The sequence below is a fragment of the Sciurus vulgaris genome (assembly GCF_902686455.1).
Source record: "Sciurus vulgaris genome assembly, chromosome: 9".
Taxonomy (NCBI): Eukaryota; Metazoa; Chordata; class Mammalia; order Rodentia; family Sciuridae; genus Sciurus; species Sciurus vulgaris.
This window is the reverse complement of record NC_136469.1, coordinates 137,053,878-137,072,910: the sequence shown is the minus strand read 5'-3', so window position 1 is coordinate 137,072,910 and position 19,033 is coordinate 137,053,878. Positions and strand designations below refer to the sequence as shown.

The 19,033-nt window shown below is 38.4% G+C and overlaps 1 protein-coding gene across 5 annotated transcripts in view; it reads right to left on the bottom strand.

The window, feature by feature from the left end:
* Positions 1-19,033, bottom strand: part of BOD1L1 (biorientation of chromosomes in cell division 1 like 1) — a 52,350-nt gene continuing 33,317 nt past the window's right edge. For 2 of the 5 annotated variants that reach the window (XM_079154272.1, XM_079154276.1), the window contains exons 15-27: positions 17,718-17,788; positions 17,014-17,086; positions 15,684-15,763; positions 12,074-12,158; positions 11,640-11,713; positions 10,579-10,654; positions 10,443-10,477; positions 9,384-9,429; positions 6,337-6,386; positions 6,155-6,239; positions 5,588-5,741; positions 3,896-4,036; positions 1,469-3,759 (exon numbers count right to left, since the gene is read on the bottom strand). In XM_079154272.1, coding sequence (XP_079010398.1) covers positions 3,603-3,759; positions 3,896-4,036; positions 5,588-5,741; positions 6,155-6,239; positions 6,337-6,386; positions 9,384-9,429; positions 10,443-10,477; positions 10,579-10,654; positions 11,640-11,713; positions 12,074-12,158; positions 15,684-15,763; positions 17,014-17,086; positions 17,718-17,788 — 1,127 coding nt within the window. In that variant the 3' untranslated portion in view covers positions 1,469-3,602. Of the gene's footprint in view, positions 1,270-1,467; positions 3,760-3,895; positions 4,037-5,587; positions 5,742-6,154; positions 6,240-6,336; positions 6,387-9,383; positions 9,430-10,442; positions 10,478-10,578; positions 10,655-11,639; positions 11,714-12,073; positions 12,159-15,683; positions 15,764-17,013; positions 17,087-17,717; positions 17,789-19,033 lie in introns of those variants that run through there. The other 3 variants (XM_079154274.1, XM_079154273.1, XM_079154275.1) reach the window with 3 other exon arrangements.

The window sequence follows — 19,033 nt, the reverse complement described above, 5'->3', positions numbered from 1 at the left end:
CACACTGAATGTAAATTTTAATTATAAAACAAGAATATGAACAAAACATTTTAAAATAATCTCAATTATTTGGCAACTCATCACATCATTGCAAGAGACAAATTTGACCTTAAGAAAAGTTTATGAAAAACTTAAATTGGATAGTTTGTTCATATGGGAGTTAAAACATGTTTAAAAAAGAACCTGGCAATAAAACCAGTTTCTATCCTGAAATAATTGTATATAAAACAACATAAAATTCTGAAGCTGAATAGACAGGAGTGACCTAACATTCGATGCGTTTCTCTTTCTGAAAAAGATATGGAAAGAATATTGGTAGAAGCTTCGGAACAGCGGGAAGAGAGGAATGGACACCTGCAGAGGAGCCCCACTGCGGGAGGTGGCATGTCACCTTACCTGATCCAGGCTCTCTACCATCAGCGGGGCTGGTGGTAAAGTCACGGATGCAAACACAATCTAAAAACGAGTTAGGTTCTTAAAAACAGTCACGACTGTGAACAGAAAAGAAATGGAGACCCTTCTTCAGCTCAGCTACTTTACTTGGATACATGCGACAATGTCTGTGTTTCCTGCCAGGTCACGTTCAGATAGTCAAAGGGCAGGCAGAGTCCTAAAAATTTTCTACTAATGACTGCATAGCATTTAAAACCCTTTTTTATTAAAAAAAATAATAAAATAAAATAAACAGATATAGTAAAGTTCACCAATAAGTTTTCTCTGTAAAATAAATAAAGTGTTCATTGATTAGCATCATACATAGAGTAAAATACAACCTATTTTTACATGTTCATATACTATACACAGATCACCAGTAGGCAGCCTGGTGTCTGATGGCTGGAAGGGTTTGCATTAGTGATGTGTCACATTGGGAAATCCCAATTTTGAATGTTAAAATATACAACTACTTTGTTTTGAGTTCAGATACAAAGTAAACTTATTTTCCTTTATCTGAAATAAATGTACATAGTATCTTCTATGAACAATAGTTTATAAAGCTGTTTAAAACATAACAAGAAAAAGCTTGCACCTAGGAACTTATAGCACATGCATATCCTTTTCTTGGTTGGGAAAAAAACAAGCCTACGGCCCAGGAGGACGATCCCCTCTTCTCTCCACTGCGCTCCTCAAGCGTCAGGGACGCAGTGTCAGGATTATCGCTTCGCCTTCTTCACAGGGGCTTCCTCGACCCTCTGCTGGCCTCTTGTCCGGGCTCCAGGAGGACTGACTTCTCTCTTGCGTTTGGTGGAAGGGGAGAGCTGTGTCTTTGATCTGCATTAAACAAAGTCAAGACAATGGCCAGAGTTAAAAACGCTGCTGCAAATAATTTGGGAGTCCTTTAAAAAAGAGTTTTTAACTGGACTGCCAAGAAGAGAAAAGTCCAGTGGCATTTATACAGAAAAAGGAGCCTGAGATAACCAGACACACAAACCCTGAGCCCCTGGAAGAGTGCGGAACCTGTGCTCTGGTTCCTGCTCTACCACCTCTGGGTGCTGGCCTGGACAGGCTGGCCGCCTCCTCGGGGCTTCCTTCTAGCTTACCTACGTACACATTCCTACCAACATACACACTGCCCCAAATCGAAACAACTAACAGGAAGAGCAGGACTGCAACCTAGGGTCTGTCTAAAGCAAAACCATGTTTCGCAGTTCAGCACCACGGAAACAGATGGCAGAGTTAGAATAGGCTGTTTGGAAGAATGTGCTGTCCAATCCCTGTCACCAGCATACCCCTGTCTTCTGGTCTGCACTCAGAACTGTTAGGACTCCAATTAACCATGTTACTGACCTTTGATGTATAAAATCCCTGTTGGCTCTCTGAATTTTCAGGATAAAGTATCCAGAGCACAGTATACCTGGTCTTTTATAACCAGCTCTCTAATTTTAACAAATGATGTTTTCTTTACATCTTCATGCTTTTGACATGATTGCTTTTTAAATCAACTCATTCTTCCCCTCTGACCAGATTCCTTTGTTAAGGCCCAGTTCAAAAGCCACTCCTCTGGGCCGGGGTTGTGGCTCAGTGGGAGAGCACTTGCTTAGCACATGTGAGGCACTGGGTTAGAGTCTCAGCACCATATAAAAATAAATCAATAAAATAAAAGTATCGTGTCCATCTACAACTAAAATTTTTTTTTTTTTAAAAGAAAGTTACTTTAAAAAAAAAAAAAGAAGCCACTCCACTGGGAAGGCTTCTGCATCAGAGAGCAAGCTGTGCCTTCCTCAGAGAATCCATGGCACTTTGTATCTTCATATAGCATTCACCATGGTAATTTTTCTGTGATGTCTTTTCAATCTTCACATTACTGTCAGCATTGTAAAGCAGCATATTAGTAGAACACATTAGAAAATACCACTGATGGTATACCTATCTGGATTTACTCATGAAAACTTGCTTCAGCTTCTACAGTGGGAATGTTAGCACCAGATATACTGCAAAACATTCTTACTGTGGGTTGCTGTCAAAAAAGCTTTCGAAGTCTTACGTGTATCTTTCCCAATAGATAAGATGTTCACCCGGGGTGGCTGTTGAGATTTATTCATTTTTCTATCTCCAGTGTCTAGTGCAATGCTCAACACATAGGAATAGGCAAGGAATTTCTGTCAATGAATGAAAAGACTAGGAAAGTCAAAACTGCAGAGTAGGGAAAAATGGAACTTCACTGGTCTAAAAACAGTTGCTTATAGACTTTAACACTGTTGCAGACAGTGTGGTTCTGGCACGTTTCCTACCCCTGTGTGGAGAATGGCCACGAAGCAGTGTTTGCCAATAACCATTGCAGACCATGTACAGGAGAGACAGTGGTCACTCAGGGAACACGATCACCCAGTGCTATTGTGTCAGGACCCAGGTGATCAGAGAACAGCTCTGAGCAGACTGCGTCTCCTGCCGTGGGAACTCCCTTTCCATATCCTTTCTTTCTACCCAGAGTGTTGTCTGTGACCAGGGGCACTGGTCGCCTGGGAGCCTGTTAGTCCCGGACTCAGTCCACCCCACACCTTCAGAATCGTGACCTGCATTTTCACCAGGTGATCCCTCTACACACTGAATTGAGCAGTATGCCCCTAGTTCCTCCAGGACATCATGAGAAGATCTGCTTTCCTTCGTAAGACAGGGATAAGAACATATCCATGTATTACAAATGTGCTATGAAGATCAAAGTGTGGCAAGAGATACCAAAACAGTTTTTTATACATGTGAACCATCTTTTATTTTTGAAGTAAGATCTCAAGGAGAGACAGCCCAAAGGGGAAAACAATGCCATGCCAGTAACTGCCCAGTACTGACGGAAAGTGCATCAGGAAGGAGAGAGGAGAACGGGCTGAAGCAGGTGGGGAGGGCACCCTAAGGAAGAGACTTGAAGAAGGGGAAGGATCTGTTTACTGGAGTGACCCAGCTTACCAGCAGGGGGACAAACACGCAAAGGCCAAGCTAAGGCAAAGAGATAGGACTTGGCACAACCTGTAGAGCAGAGCTTGACCAGGCTGCTGTGGAAGGTGCAGCTGGCAGGTGGCTGTGTCTTAAAGAAGATGCTCTGTCACCTCATTACCTCTGCAAGGCTCTGGCTAAGCCAGATGTATGATGCTTCACCACACTGTGTGGATTTAACCAAGCATCCAGACCGGTGACCACTTGGGGAAAGCATGCCTTGCCTTTGGTGGTGGTGGCTGAGAATCAATAATCACAAGTCTAAAGGATGAGCCTGTGTAGCCTGGCTGGGTGGCAAGGTCACTGAAGACACCTCTGAAGTCCTTCTTATTCCTTTTGGAAACCAAGGATTGCCAAAGACAGTTATTTGGAGAGATAAAAATCTTAAAACAAATTAGGAACAAAGCATTACTGTACCAAAAATAGTCTCAGGAGTTAAACATGACTTGAAGTGTAAGCAGGGACTTACCTTCCTAATGGGGGAGATTTACTAACTTTTTTGCTGGTAGGTAACTTCTCTTTTGCTAATTTTTGGCGATTTCTAGGAGAAACTGTTTCTGGGCTGCCAAGTTTGGAGGTTGCACGTGCAGATGGCTCACTATGATGCTTTCTGAAACAGATTATAGAAACACTGGGCAACAGTAGCACTGAATACTCCTGTCCTTGGGACTATTTAGAAAGGATGAGGCTCCTTGTGCACAGGAGAGTGGGGAATCAAAATGGGGATCAAAAGCAGAAAAACGGTTGGCTTCCTTGACCATCACTATTAAGCAGATCTCGATGTCATCCAGGACTAATGCTACTTGTATGGCTCTATCTTGGCTTTTACTGTGCATGACATTTTATCATAACTTAGAAAAAGATGAATTTGTGAAAAATAGAAAATATACTGGTTGACAAAATAGAGATATCAGAAGAGTTCATTGGAGCAGAATAGGGGCCTAGATTAATGAAAGCACAATTCAGAGGTCCCCAAAAGTCAACTGCATAAAAAAGAAATTGAAATGAGGGAAGATGAATTACCAATAAAAACTCTAAGAAAAAGAACTGTCTAGCTGGTGTGTGGCTCAATCTGAGAGAAGTGATTTGGATGCATACTGAAAATAGAATCCAGAAGATAAGATGGGGCAGTCCTCTTCTGAGTTCACCAGAAACACTTGTTATAGAACATTTGCTTGAAAGAGACTACAAACTGAAGGGAGCAAATAGGGATAAGGAGGTTTAAAACAAGAAGACCCAGAAGTCACCCTTAAATACTTAAGAGAAAATTACTACAAGGCCCCCAAAGTAGAACTAGAAGCAAGACTAAAAGTTACCATGAGACCAGCTTCTACTGCACATGAGGAAGAGAATGCCAAGGAGAGTGGCTTCCCCTGCCCATGTGCAAGAAAAGGAAGACCGTCTCAGAGGGACTGCTCAAACAGTGTTCAGCCACTGACGGCCTAGGCCTGGATGACCACTGAGAGCACAGCCACCTGAGATCTAAAATTATGAAGAAGACGCCATAGCCCTGAAACCAATCAACCCATGCCAGGGAATCTGAGCCAGAGAGAAAAGAATCCATTCATAAATCACAGGTTCCTAAAGTACCTTCAGGAAGAACAGTAATATCCAGGTGGTTTATCCAGATGATATAAGTCAAATATGATTTTTAAAGAATCACTTTTTGGGGGTACTGGGATTGAACTCAAGAGGCATTACCACTGAACTATATCCCAAGGCTCTTTTTTTTTTGTACCAGGGACTGGACCCAGGTTCTTCAAGTCAGGCATGGTGGTCTGCACCTGTAATCCCAGTGGTTTGGGAGGCTGAGGAAAGAGGATTGCAAGTGCAAAGCCAGCCTAAGCAATTTAGTGAGGCCCTAAGCAACTTAGTGAAGCCCTGTCTCTAAATAAAATATAAAAAGGGTCAGGATGTGGTTCAGTGTGAAGTACCCTCGGTTCAATCCCCAGAACCAAGAAAAAAAGGAAATGGGTTCTTCAAGAAGGTGCAGAATGATGGACAGCTGAGAACATGTGCCCTCTGCTAGAGATAAAATGAAAGGAAACGGCTTCCACTGGGGCAGGAGTGCTTCAGTTCAGAGAATCCCATGAAACTAGGAGCTCTTTTTGGGTGGAGAAACTGGTGAAGATGTCTGGCAGCTCTAAGCTGCCCCCATTACCTCTGTGCCTCTGATCTAGTGGTGGATCTTGTGGTGGCTCCAAGGGGCTCTTCCTCTTCCTCTTCTTCCTCTTCCTCATCAGACTCCTGATCTTTTTTGTCTTCAGTTGCTTCAGAAACTGATTTCTGGCGTTTTCTTTCTGGCTCTGAGAATTCTGTTCAGAGAGAAGGGTAACACCTGGATTGTACAATTCCCAAAGACACTTTCAAAGGAGAGTCATGGAGTTTAGAAGTAAGGATATTGGGGACTTGGAGGCAAAAGAAGTGGTTTTCCACTTCCTTTTAGTTTCAGCACTTGCAATTCACAACTGTTTAACTTGATCTCAAACACATTTGGGATAGTTTACTTCTGCAGTTCACAGCCAGCATGCATGAGAAAATCACCTGTTCTGAGAAAAACATCTGGGATGTACCATTTCTGACAGGGGATCAGAGCCATTTCACACATATTTACATAACATGAATACGAGCTGTACCCCACTGGATTCTCCTCTTCCAAGGAAAAGTTCTTTAAAAAAGGTGATTCTGAAATAATAAGACAGTAATTCAGATCACACTAGAGACATACCAGCATCATCCGACAGAGTGAGCGAGCGCTTGGGCTTCCTTCCTCTCCGACGTGCGCTCGCCACGGTTTTCTCATCACCATCGTCCTAGGGGTAATAAAAGTAAAGTTGAAAGGGTGGTCAATTGATCATTGATTACGTTTACTTCTAAAGGATGTATCCTGATAAGAAAACTAACACTTACATTGCTTATACTTCTCTCTTGTAGGGTAGCTGTTTCTTTATTGGATTCATCTTAAAAAAAAGGGAAATCTTTGCATTAGTACATTATTACTGAAAAATTAACTTTGATTGTCTGATTATTATCTGTTCATGCACCAATGCTATTTAATGTATTGTTATACAATTTATCATCATTTTATATCAGTTAAATAAAGAATCAGAGAATACCTAGCAGAAAGCATGTCAGAATTTAAGTTAGGAAAACAGTTTTCATTTCAGATTTGCAATGTATAAGCTGTGATCTTGGCCAATTATTTAAAATTCCTAAGCCTCAATGTTTTCATCTGTAAAGACAAGGAGCTGGGTTAGACCACCTTTATGGTCCCTTGTAACTCAAATGCTCTGAGCCCAGAAAGGCAGGGAAACAGGGTCTTTAGGGAGACTCTAAGACACACCAGTAACGCATGCAACTCAGGATCATGTACAGGTTAGGTATTCCTTATTTGAAATGCTTAGAACTAGAAGTGTTTCAGGTTTCAGATTTTGGAATATTTGTATGTATATTGAGATATTTTGGGTATGGGACTCAAGTCTCAATGTGAAATTAATTTATATTTCAAATACACTATATACATACATATATTTCAAATATACTTTATATATACATATATCCTGTAGGTAATTTTTAAATATAAAAAGTACAGAATTTCATGTTTCTTCAAATAACACAGTATAAAAATGACAATAAGGAGCAAAAAGCATTGCAATTTGAGGATAAATTCCTAAAAGAAATACCATTTTAATGCACAAATTTCTCAAAATATTATTATAACTGGGGCAGACAATTATATCTGTGTAGGTCATATTGATAGACAACTGTGCTTGTGTGTGAGTTTTTTTTTAAAGTGATAAACATCAGGTGGATATACGAAGCTGGTTGGCAGCTTCACTGATATTTCTTTAAGGTAAGTTTTGGTCTTTATCTTTCCTTTCTTCTGAAGGTAATTTTATACAGCAGTTTTAGTGCACCTGTATTTTGACTGTGACCTGTCACATGAAGTCAGGTGTAGAATTTTATGGTGTCATGCAAACACTTGAAAAGTTTTGAATTTTCGAGCATTCCAGATTTCTGATCAAGGATGTTAAACCTGTGCTGCTTTTAAATTTCAAGGTAGTTCTGTAAATTACAATCCTGATTTAAAGTTTGGAAAAACCAAGTTTGCATAATTTGATTTCCATAGTTTGGAGTCACATAATGAATAAGCAGAATGATAACTGATAGTTTAATACATCACAGCAACTAAAAAATTATGTATTACAAGTCTGTTTGTAGGCTATTTATGCCTATTCACAATGCATTTGTTTTCAGGAGATGTTACAATTTGCTGAGAATATATGTTGATATGAAAAATGAAGATTAGTCAATGTACTCTTTGAAGCTATAATCAGGGCATGTTTGTAGATGATAAAAATTCAAAGGTACTTAGTAATGATGAAGACTATAGTAGTTGCCCTTCTCTGCAGGTTCAATATATTATACTACAGAGAAGATGGAAAAAATCTGATAAAAAGGCCAACAAAGAAGTCGGTTTTAAACTGTTCATCACTACCCAGGTTCAGAAAACTATTGTCAAGTAACCCTCACAACAGAATCACATAGCTTAAGTTGGAGTCTTTAAAGGACATTCAAGTTATGAAGACTTTTTATATGGATTTAGAATATTATAAATTAAAATTGGTTAAAAACCAAGCATAGCTAGGTGTGGTGGTACATGCCTGTTATTCCGGCTACTAAGGAGGCTTAATAGGCAGGTGGATCACAAGTTTGAAACCAGCATAGGCAATTTAGTGAGACCATGTCTTAAAATAAAAAGAACTGGAGATGCAGGTCAGTGCTATTATGCTTGCCTAATATATATATATGAGGTCCAGGGTTCAACCCCCAACATTGTAAGACAAAAAAACAAAAAAACTCAATAATGGTGACAAAAACCTTCCCAAAATACATAAAGCAGAATTCTCCTTTTTTTTTTTTTTTTTTTTTTTTTTAAATAAATGAACCTTAACTTACCTAGAGACAAAAATAATCACAAGCTTACACATGGCTGAATGTGGAAAACATTTTGTACAGGTATTATACATTTGCTTTATCTTGCTGATCAGAACAGATACGTTCCTACACTGGCTGTGCTATTTGTTTGATATAAAATAGCTCTCCCTCTCATGCTTTTTGCTTATGTCAGCCCTTGAGAATCCACCAGTGGCTCTTACATAAAAATACACAGAATTTTAAACCTTAAAATCAATGTGTATGCACTTTGAAGAATCTGGAAAATGCATGGAGCAGGCTAAACAATAAGGAATGCTCTCCTCATTCTGCCTCGTGGAGCTCAAGACTGCCAGTGTTTAGGAATGCATTTTCTCCTGGGAATGAGGACAAAAATATTTCAAACAATTTCATCTCTTGTGTCCTGGGCTCTGTAAACTGAAGAGACTGCTTCAAAATCACCATCCCTCTGAGCTCAGCAGGCTCTTGGGCTGAATTTGTGCCTTCCTGGAAACAGTGCCCAATCCCAGGCAGCTCGTCTATTTCTTTCCTACAAATCCAGCACATCTGGTGAAGCCCTGCAGTACAGGCTCTTCCTGTGGATGCAAGGCCCCCAGTGTTGTGCCTTCAATTTTTTTTTTTTTCATGGTGCTGGGGATTGAACCCAGGGCCTTGTGCATGTGAGGCAGCCACTTTACCAACTGAGCTATATCCCCAGCCTGTGCCTTTTATTGCCTTTACCTTCCTCCTCCTAGGTTTCTTAACAGAGACAGGCTCAGATCACAGAAAGAGACTGAAAGTATATTCTCTCATGGCTCTATGAAAAATTGTTTTTACCAAGGAGTTCACTCATTTTACCAATGAACAGAATGAAAGTCTAAAACCTTCCCCAACAGTCAGCCTTCTTGCTCACCAAGGGAAAAAGACTTACTTAGGAAGTGGTTTGAAAATTTCTGTGAGAGAACTGAAAGCACACCAAATTCCTTACAGCATACACAGAGCTAGGCGCTCCTGGAACATACCTGTTTGCATCATTTTCAGTTTGCTGCTAGGTGGAGAATGTTCTACCTAAGTTTAAAGAACAAAAAACTGAAACCAGCAGTTTATCACATAGAAAGGCAATCTATAATGAAAAGAAGGTTCACACCTCTACTTATTACACAGACAGGAAGTCTGGGACTTACGTTCTGCAGCAAGCTAAGTACACCTAGCCAACATGAATGCCCATGCTTCGGAACAGTCTTTGCCACCAGCCTCTTCCCCAGTCATCCTGCTGCATGCTAGAGAATGGGCCCCTGTGGTTGATATTCTTAATATTCATTTCTCAGAGCCAGCAAACTATTTCCCATGTTGGTAAATAGAGTCACACTGGTTCACTGGTTTTTTTTTTTTTTTGTCTTATAATATCCCTATGAGACAAGGGCTGCAGGTATCATTATGTCACTTTACAGCCAAGGAAATCAGAGGTCCCTTGACTGGTCCCAGCAGAGCTTAGCATCCCAAGGGTTTCTGTTGGGTCGGTGGTCATGTGTCTATCCTCCTAACAGTGCTGCCACCAAACCGCATACAGTAAAGTCTTGACACCATGATTTCAGTGGGCATGCACTTCAGGGTCAAAGATAAAAAAAATTTCAAAATGATAAACTATTGTTGAGGATTCTTCTACACTGGAACTAGTACACATTTTAGTATAAAAATAATTCCACAGAATGTAGTAAATGGCGAGACATGTTAGAGATTTCCATAAAAGTTACTGGTCTCAAAAATCATATAAAACAGCAAATTTCAATATTTTAGCTAAGGGTAACCATAAGGAAGTAAGTTCCAATATACAATTTTCCCATGATCCAACTCAAGGGAGGAAGGAATGGAACCTAAGAACAGCTAATAAAATTCCATTTGTATGATGTCACTACTAGCCAAAACATTTGAACGGTTGCCCCATGTTTAGGAAAATCTTTTAAAGCTTTTCAAATACTTAAAAAAACAGGAGTTCAAAATACTAGATATTACAGTGTACCCTTTCAAGGCCAAGAGCCAGTAGTTGAAGAGTTCTTTCTCATATTTTTGTAGGTACTTACAGTGGCAATGACAGTATCTGTTTTGGAGTCATCTTCTAAAAAAAAAAAAAAAGAAAACAATAACAAAAATACACACTTAACAGATGAGTTTAAGAATTCTCCTGTGTATGAACTGAAAACACTTCCAAATACCTACTCGTTTTTAATGCTGTTTCTACAGGGTATTTACGAGGTCTTCCTCTTTTCCTTTTAATAATAATTGGTTGATCTTCCTAAGAGGGAAATGAAAAAAAAAAATGCAAAAGAACAATTTTATCCTCTATTATACAGTTTGTTTTCTCAGCCTGAGATTTAGTTTCCTCCTAAGTGTGATCAAATTCCAACTTTGTGACTTAAAGTTAAAAGAGGTGTTGGGCGTGGTGTTCTACTTCTCTCTCTATATTTCCCTCACTGGACCCTGACAACTCTCTCGGAATCCAGGGAGAGGTGAGGATTTTGAGAGGATGGGGTCAAGGAGGTAAGTGCTGGCAAGTGTTACCTCTTACTCTGTAAGAACTATGTAAATCCCATCTGAATTGGGACTTACTTCAAGTTACTTATGAACAAATGTTATTTCATATAAAAAAGAAAGGAGTTCACTGATTTCTCATATAGAAGTATAAAAAAACAAAATGAACCATTAAAAATTGCAAAGTTAGCAATGGTTATCTAGTCTTGGTTAGTGTACAGGTTGTTCCTGGGTTTAAGGGGCTCTGTCCATGGGCTCCCTGAAACCTGAATGGGTCTATAAAAGCTAGGGCTGAAGTATCTTGTCTGTTCCTTCATCCTCCCAGGAACCTAAGACATGCCTCATGAAACTGGGTCCCCTTGGCCCATCCTGATGCTGCTCCCATTTTCTCCTGGCTGGGCTCCATGGGGCTCAGACTCTTGCTGCTGTCCTGTCCTGGTACCTAGCCTGGCAGAATGCTAAGCTTCAGGGTCAGACTTCACACTGCCACTGAGGAAGTGTTGGACTGACCTGATCTGACCATGCCAAAGTAGGTCTTACGAAAATGTTCTGATAAAACAAAGATGAACAAAATTAATCATAATGACACTGATAAAATGCATGCTACATAATAGTGTCCCACTGCACTGAAAAAGTAAAGCTCTTTCAAAAGTACTTAGGAAAATCTCTTGGTAACACTATTTCTCACATTCAATCTGGTTTTAGTACTAAACCATTCTGAGCAAATAAACATGAAAAGCAGCTCTCACCTCCTGTGATTTGATGCTATCATCTTCATTCTGCTCTGTCTTTTCACTGGTAGCCTCACTGCTGCTAAGTTCATCTGCAGAAAAGGCAGGCAGGGCTCAGTCCAAAAGTCATCCTTCACCACTGCAAGGGGTGCTCACCTAGGGGACCTGCGCCATCGCGGACACACACACACACTTCATTTTCATGCCTCCACCATCAAAATTAGTAGCCTGAGCTTGGTTAAGAGAGCAGCAGCACACTTTGGGTAGAGCAGGACCAATTTAAAAATAATTCTCAAACCTTATTAACCTCAAGCATGAGGTATGGTGTTATACAGAGAAAGCAAATGAGCAAAACAGATATTTCAGGGGGAAAGTTCAGTGAGAAAGATGCTGGTTACTTTGAAGGCTTAGTATTTCAATTTATCCCGGTATACGTATATGTTTTAACTCACCTTTTTCTTCCATGGCCCTTGAAGTAGTGCTGTTTGTCTTGGAATTTGTTTTGGATACTTCATCCAAGTCTCCAGAATTTTCTTCCTATAGAGAAGTTGAACATGAGGATTCTTTTTCAAACAACTCTGCCTCCACTCACTCTCTGCAAAGTTTTCTATTTCAAAAACAATTTCTTAGCTGTTTTTTAGGACACTTAGTTGGAAAATGGCTTTTAAAAAGCAACTATTATTGCTGTTAGAGAGCTTATTAAAAATGAATAGATTGGCAAAAGATATTTTTCTTTGTGGAGTGGTGGAAAGGCGGGTTTAGGAGGAAGGGATAAATTGTAAGGTGCTAAAGGGATTTCTGAGTATTTCAAGGAGTGTAGATCAGTGATCTTTCAATAGTCAAATGATATACCCTTAGTCACAAAAGGTTTTGAGCATGAAATACCAAAGTGTTTATGGTATAATACCAATACAGTATGCAAATAAAACTATATAAAGTAGGATGAGATAAACTTAAAAACTAAAAATCTTAATTAATTTTACTTAGCCCACTACAATAATTATAAATCCTTGTTTTTTTTTTTTTAATTATATAACTTCTTTTAATTTTCACAGACTGCATTTTGATTCATGGTATACAAATGGGGTACAACTTTTTGTTTCTATGGTTGTGCACGATGTAGATTCACACTGTGTAATCATACATGTACTTAGGGTAATGTCTGTCTCAGTCCACCATCTTTCATACCCCTTCCTCCTTCCCCCTCTCATTTCTCTCTACGTAATCTAAAGTTCCTCCATTCTTCTCTTACCCCCAACAACCCCCATCCCCATAATGTATCATCACCCATTTATCAAAGAAAACATTCAGCCTTTGGTTTTTTGGGATTAACTTATTTTACTCAGCATGATATTCTCCAATTCCATCCATCTACCTGCAAATGCTATAATTTTATTCTTTAAGGGGGAATAATATTCCATTGTGTATCTATACCACAGTTTATTTATCCATTCATCTATTGAAGGGCATCTAGGTTGGTTCCACAATCTAGCTATTGTGAATTCAATTGCTATAAACATTGACGTGGTTGCGTTACTGTAGTATGCTGATTTTAAGTCCTTTGGGTATTTACTGAGGAGTGGGATAATTTCTATGATGATGAACTTTTGGGAATCAAACCCAGGGCCTTACACGTGCTAGGCAAACATCTACCCCTGGGCTTTGCCCCTGGCCCTCTATTACTTTTAATATTACTTATCTGAAGAAGTTCTCCTGTTCAAAATACAAAAGGTCTACAAAGAAATACCCTCACCTGACACTTTACTTCAGAGAGGTTCAATGTCACTGGATTTTGATTTAGCCTTTCCAGGATGTGAAGGAGTATAAATATGAAGGCAAATACATCCATATAACATCCACATTTCACATGCTTTTTCTTAAACATTTAAATTTTTTTTTGCCTATCTCATGCTGGTTCTTTGTACTTAGTATTGAGGATGACAAAGAGCTTCTGTTACTTCCTAGTAATACTAAGTGGTAGCTCAGCCATTTCTCTTATGTATTTGTGCCTGCATTATAAATGTTATTTTTTTCTTATGGTTTGCCTTGCAGGAATCTTAAGTATGTGTTTATTTTGAAAGGGTCAGTTCAATTAAAACTAGTTTGACAGACTCTGCAAATTCCTTTCACTGAGCATTTGTAAATTCTAGTCAATCATAAAATGTTGAAAGAGAATAAAGAACTGAAGGGGCTATTCTCAAGTCCCCTATATTATGGAACTACCACTTTCCTTAAGGCACCTTGAAAGTCCTACATGCCCAGGACTGAGACATGCAATTATGGTGCAAGACTGACATGTGATATTGAGGTAATGTTGCTCTCAGTAAGGACATCAGGCCCAATTTGTATATTAAATATTATTAGAGACTTGCTTATTTTTGGATAAAAGCCTGATATAAAGAGTGGTTCTACCATTTCATCTCATAGCCCAATGGTATACTTTATACCCACCTTGGAAGGATATGGTTTAGAGAATGAAAGGTCAGTCCTTAGGGAAAGTGAGAACCTTCTCCTAAGCAAATTATTTCCTCTAATCCAATAAACACTGAGACTAATGCACACTGTGATTTCCAGTCTAGAATTTCTTCATGTGAGAGTGGGGGGAAGAGTGAGTGAGTGTGTGTGTGTGTCTCTGTGTGTGTGTGTATTGGGGAGTTGGCGTGAGCAGGAATTTGGGGGACCCCTGCTCTAAGTGCAGCAAGAACACACATAATTTTTTTTATATAGTGGGTTGAAGAACTGCCCAGAAATTTTCAAACCACTGAATGAACTGCATTTCTGTCCTTGGGGTGGTTCTTTTGAGAGTCAATCTCTAGCGCCTTAGGCACTTAATCAGATCCTGAGGACATGTGTACATCTCACTTTTTATTCCCTCTATGATTTTTCCAGTGCCTACATTTTTTCCACATATTCAATTTCAGTCTTCTTTTAGTCTTGGCATACACATTTTAGAATAATGATGTTATTCCTTTTATAAAGTGATACATACTTATTACGCAGAAAGTTATAATAGGAATTATAAAATCTCTTCCAACCTAATATGCAAAAATTACTATTAACACTAACCGTGATATGAAATAAATACTATTACAGACAGCTTTCCATGCAAGAAAACATTCTAATACTAAAAATACTGTGTATGCAATTTTTGATGAAAATAGTTGATTGATTTTGGTTAAATTTAATATTAAAAAACTTAAATGAAATTGAAGAGACAATAAATAGATACCCTTTCAAACTGCCTCTCTTCAAATTTAGGAGCATTAGCTCCTGTTCTGGACAGGGAAGTAAGGGATAGGTTAAAAGCTACTTCTTCCTTTGACTACAATTCACCAGAATTTATGAGAATATGCCATTTTCCTTTTTTGGATGGTAAGTAACAACCTGACTTAAATACTTTTGTAACGAGGTGGAAGAAAACAGAGAAAGAAAAGAAAGAGAAGGAGATGGAGCTAGTCTGGATACACAATAAGAAGTTTCAAAGTGCCAAGTCTCAGAAATGGAAGAAAATTCTAAAAGTCTAGCAGGAAAAAGGGGAAATATGAGCAGGAGCAGAAATGAAAGTCTGAACTTCTCTGAGACATGAGGGAAAAAAAAAAAAAAAAAAAAAAAAAAAAAAAAAAAAAAAACAGAACCACAGGGAAAGGCAGTAGGGAGGCTGACCTTGGGGATCCCTATATTTTAGGGGCAGAGGTTAAGCAAGAGAGAAGGTAGAATATTAATATTTTAAAGTAATACACATCACTATATTTTGTATTTTGGTACATCTGTGATGAAAGTACATGAAAGCCTCTTTAAGAAATTAATATTACTGAGCAAAACCCCAAAGAAACATTACTTTGAATTGTGACGTTAACATAATCTTGCAATTTACGGATTATAAAGTAAAACATTTTTTTTTTTTGTGGGGGACACTAAAAAAAATCCATATATTTTTAATACAGTGATTATTGTTAGGTATAAACAAAGTAAAAGGCATACTAGGATGAAAAAATACTAAGTATTCAGAGTGATGTAATTAGGCTACTCCCAAACTTAAAATTAATATGTAGAAAAAAATACCTTTGTGTCTTGTGGCTCAGTTTCAGAGCACTGTTTCTGTGTTGTTTCTATTCTGGAATCCAGGACATCTGAATTACCATCTGTAAATCAGTTTGGACAGAATCACAAAGGAATAAAAGCTAAATGAAAAATGAAATGCACAGTTCTATTTTAGGACAGTTTTAAACTTCTTTTTTAGGCTTGTGACACAAGGAAGTCCGAAGTTATTCTGAATGTATTTACAATACCATGTGATCTGAGTATCAACCACTGGCCTTTGGCTCTGGCAAAGTAAAAAAATAAAATAAAGTAAAATAAAGCATAACATAAAAAATTCCTAAATGCTCACAAGGTATCAACAAAGCAGCAGTTTTATGGGGAAGGCTAAGTGCGCTTACAGTTCCCAGTGATACCTTAACTTCAATTTCCTGGATGAGTTACTACCTAAGAGGCACAGCTTAGTGGTTGGGCTTCGGAATTGGATTTGGTTGGCAGACGTAAAGTCAAGTTCTCAGAACCTTAATTTCTTCTTTATAAATGGCAACAATACTTAACTCACTGAATTGCTATGAAGATAAAAATGGGAAATGTACATGAAGTGCCATGGATGGTACCTGAATATAATATGAACTGAAAAAAATCACTATAACTTAGCTACAAAAGTATTTATCATTTTTTTCTCCTGCATTCACTCAGTAAGTATTTATTGAATTTCTACTTTGTGTCAGATATTTGAATAGAAAGGTCCCTAAACTGTCCAATAAAGTTGGTCACATGTGCCTACTGAAATTTAAAATTAAAAACAATTAAAAATTCATTCTTTTATTCACATCAATCACAATGATGTGAACAGCCACATGTGACCAGTAGCTACTAAACTGACCAAGTAAGCATGGAACACTTGCATCACTACGGGAAGTTCCAGCTGATGGCACTGATATCCGGACATGAGAAAACCAACAGTCTGAAGCAGGGGGGGCCTCACATGCACTCTGCCTAAAGCGCTTCAGCTCTGTAGGGCGTCTGCTTCTGATGCAGAGCAAGGACGTGGTGACACCTGGCTGTGTAACAGACCACACTGCACAGGGAGCCTGAGTTGCTGTGAGGTCCAGGAGTTGACTCTTCTACAGGGGACATCCTAGCTTCTAGAGAGGTCTAGAAGAAAGAGATCCTGGCCGTGTCAAGACACCTCACATCAGCCTCCAGAGTTGTGACGTGAACAGTTGACACCCTCAAGGATTCTGTTACTGGTTTATTCTTTTGGATGTCGAATAATGTAATTTTTAAAGATGTCTGAAAGAGGAATATATATATATATATATATATAAGTGTATGTATATTTTTTAAATACCCAGTTCATCTTCTGAGGAAGCATAATGCTTCTTTCTTTTTCTTTTAGGAATATGCCTTTCTTCCTCTTCGACCTAGAATGAAGAATGACTATATTAAAGGCAACAGAATCTTGACCAAATGAACTGACATGGGGGCACATAATACTAGCTTCTATTCTTTGGAATAAATTTCTATATAAATTTAAAAAAAAAAAAAAAAAAAAAACGCCTCAAGTAACATTGTTGGCATCTAGACTTGAATTACATAATTTTCTAATCTTTAGTCTTTCTGGTTTTGAATGTAAATCCATACAGAACATCCAAACCTGATTATGGTAACATACTACATTTCAACAATTCTAAAATAATTTTTATTTCATTTCTCATTTTGTCATCTCTGAGGATAAGCTATATCTTACATCGATGGCATATCATAATTTAATTAGTAATTTTCCTACTTTCTTAGTGGCCCATTAAAAAAGGGCTTCTTATGGTTGATGAAGACACATTCTGATCATATAACATAGATGCTTCCAAATAATCCTGGAACCTGTGAAACTGTCCAAACATTTTAACAGCACACAGATACAAGTGATATGTAGAATTCATATTACATCCATTTAATATTATAAATAATTAAAGCCTTTCTAACACTTTTCTTGGTGTACAGATGAAAATATTATATCTAAAACATGAGATGCTTAGGTTTATTATGAAAACATACCTCTTTAGAATTTGCTTCAACACTGTGACCTCTTCTGGCTTCTGTGTTGTCTTTTCCACCACTGGATATCCCTGAGTAATAAAGATAATAATGAAGAAAACACCTTAAATATTGGAATATTTTTTATTCTAATACTTGTTTTAGGGGTGCATGGTGAGGATGGGGTGAGGAAAACATGGACTTAGAAATTTACAGAATAGCAGTAATGTTATGGAGTACTGCTATAGTTCATAAATAATTTTTGATGAGATCATCCCCAAAATTCCATCAGGTAAGTTCCAGTTTCTGCCATTGTTAGATGTGACTTAATTGAGGGGGGCGCGGAACATGTGCAGGGTCACAACAGTGGATTTCACAGTCGACTTCAGGCCTTTTCCCTTCAGCTTGTGTTGCAGCAGCACAGTATCAGCACACAGCCTCGAGACAATTTGGCATATTCGGTACACTAAAGAGTGGCCTATAACAGAATGATACCACACCAGAGACAGAGGTGCACTGCAGACTCTGGGGATCAGGCCCAACAGTAAGCAAAGCAGCCCACTCTGTAATTAGGAAAAGTAGCAGAAAATCTAAATGTTCACCAACAAAAGAAGCAATTAATAATTATGGCATATTCCCACAATGGAACAGTGACTAGCAATTAAAATAACTAGTGCTACACAAGTCAACAGGAAAAAGACCTCAGAACATATTGCCAAGTGAGCAAATAACATGGAGATGGTTTATATAATACCATTCATCTAAATAAGGCAACATATGCTGCATATTGTTTATGAAACTAGAAAGTCTATTAAATGCAGAATAGTGCTTCCTGTTAGAGTGGGGTAACCGAAAGAGACTGCACGGGAAGGGGTGGTAAGGGGATGCAACTACATTTGTAACATTTTAAAAAGACGTGGGAGGCAAATATGCTTAATGTTAACATACAGTTAAACTAGGCACTAGGTATAGGGGTATTTATAATTATCACTGCTTTAACTTTTGTTTTATATGATATGCTATAAAATAAGTGCATGAGAAATAGACCCTGTTTTCCATTCTCAGAATGGAGAATCAATAAAATTCTATTTTGTGGTTGAGAAGAAAATGATCTGCCTGGAGTTGGGGCTTCTACATATTGTCTGCAATGAGACATGACCCCTGGGAGAAGACCCACATAAATGTGATGTTCCTGATCTGCTACTACATTTCAGACTACCTATCAGAAGTTAGCAAATGTTCTGTTGAGAATATAGCACAGAACTTCTAGACTTCTATGGTACAAACCGTAGGGGACTATGCATTTTGTACTTTGAGTCCACTATGAGGTTACTGGC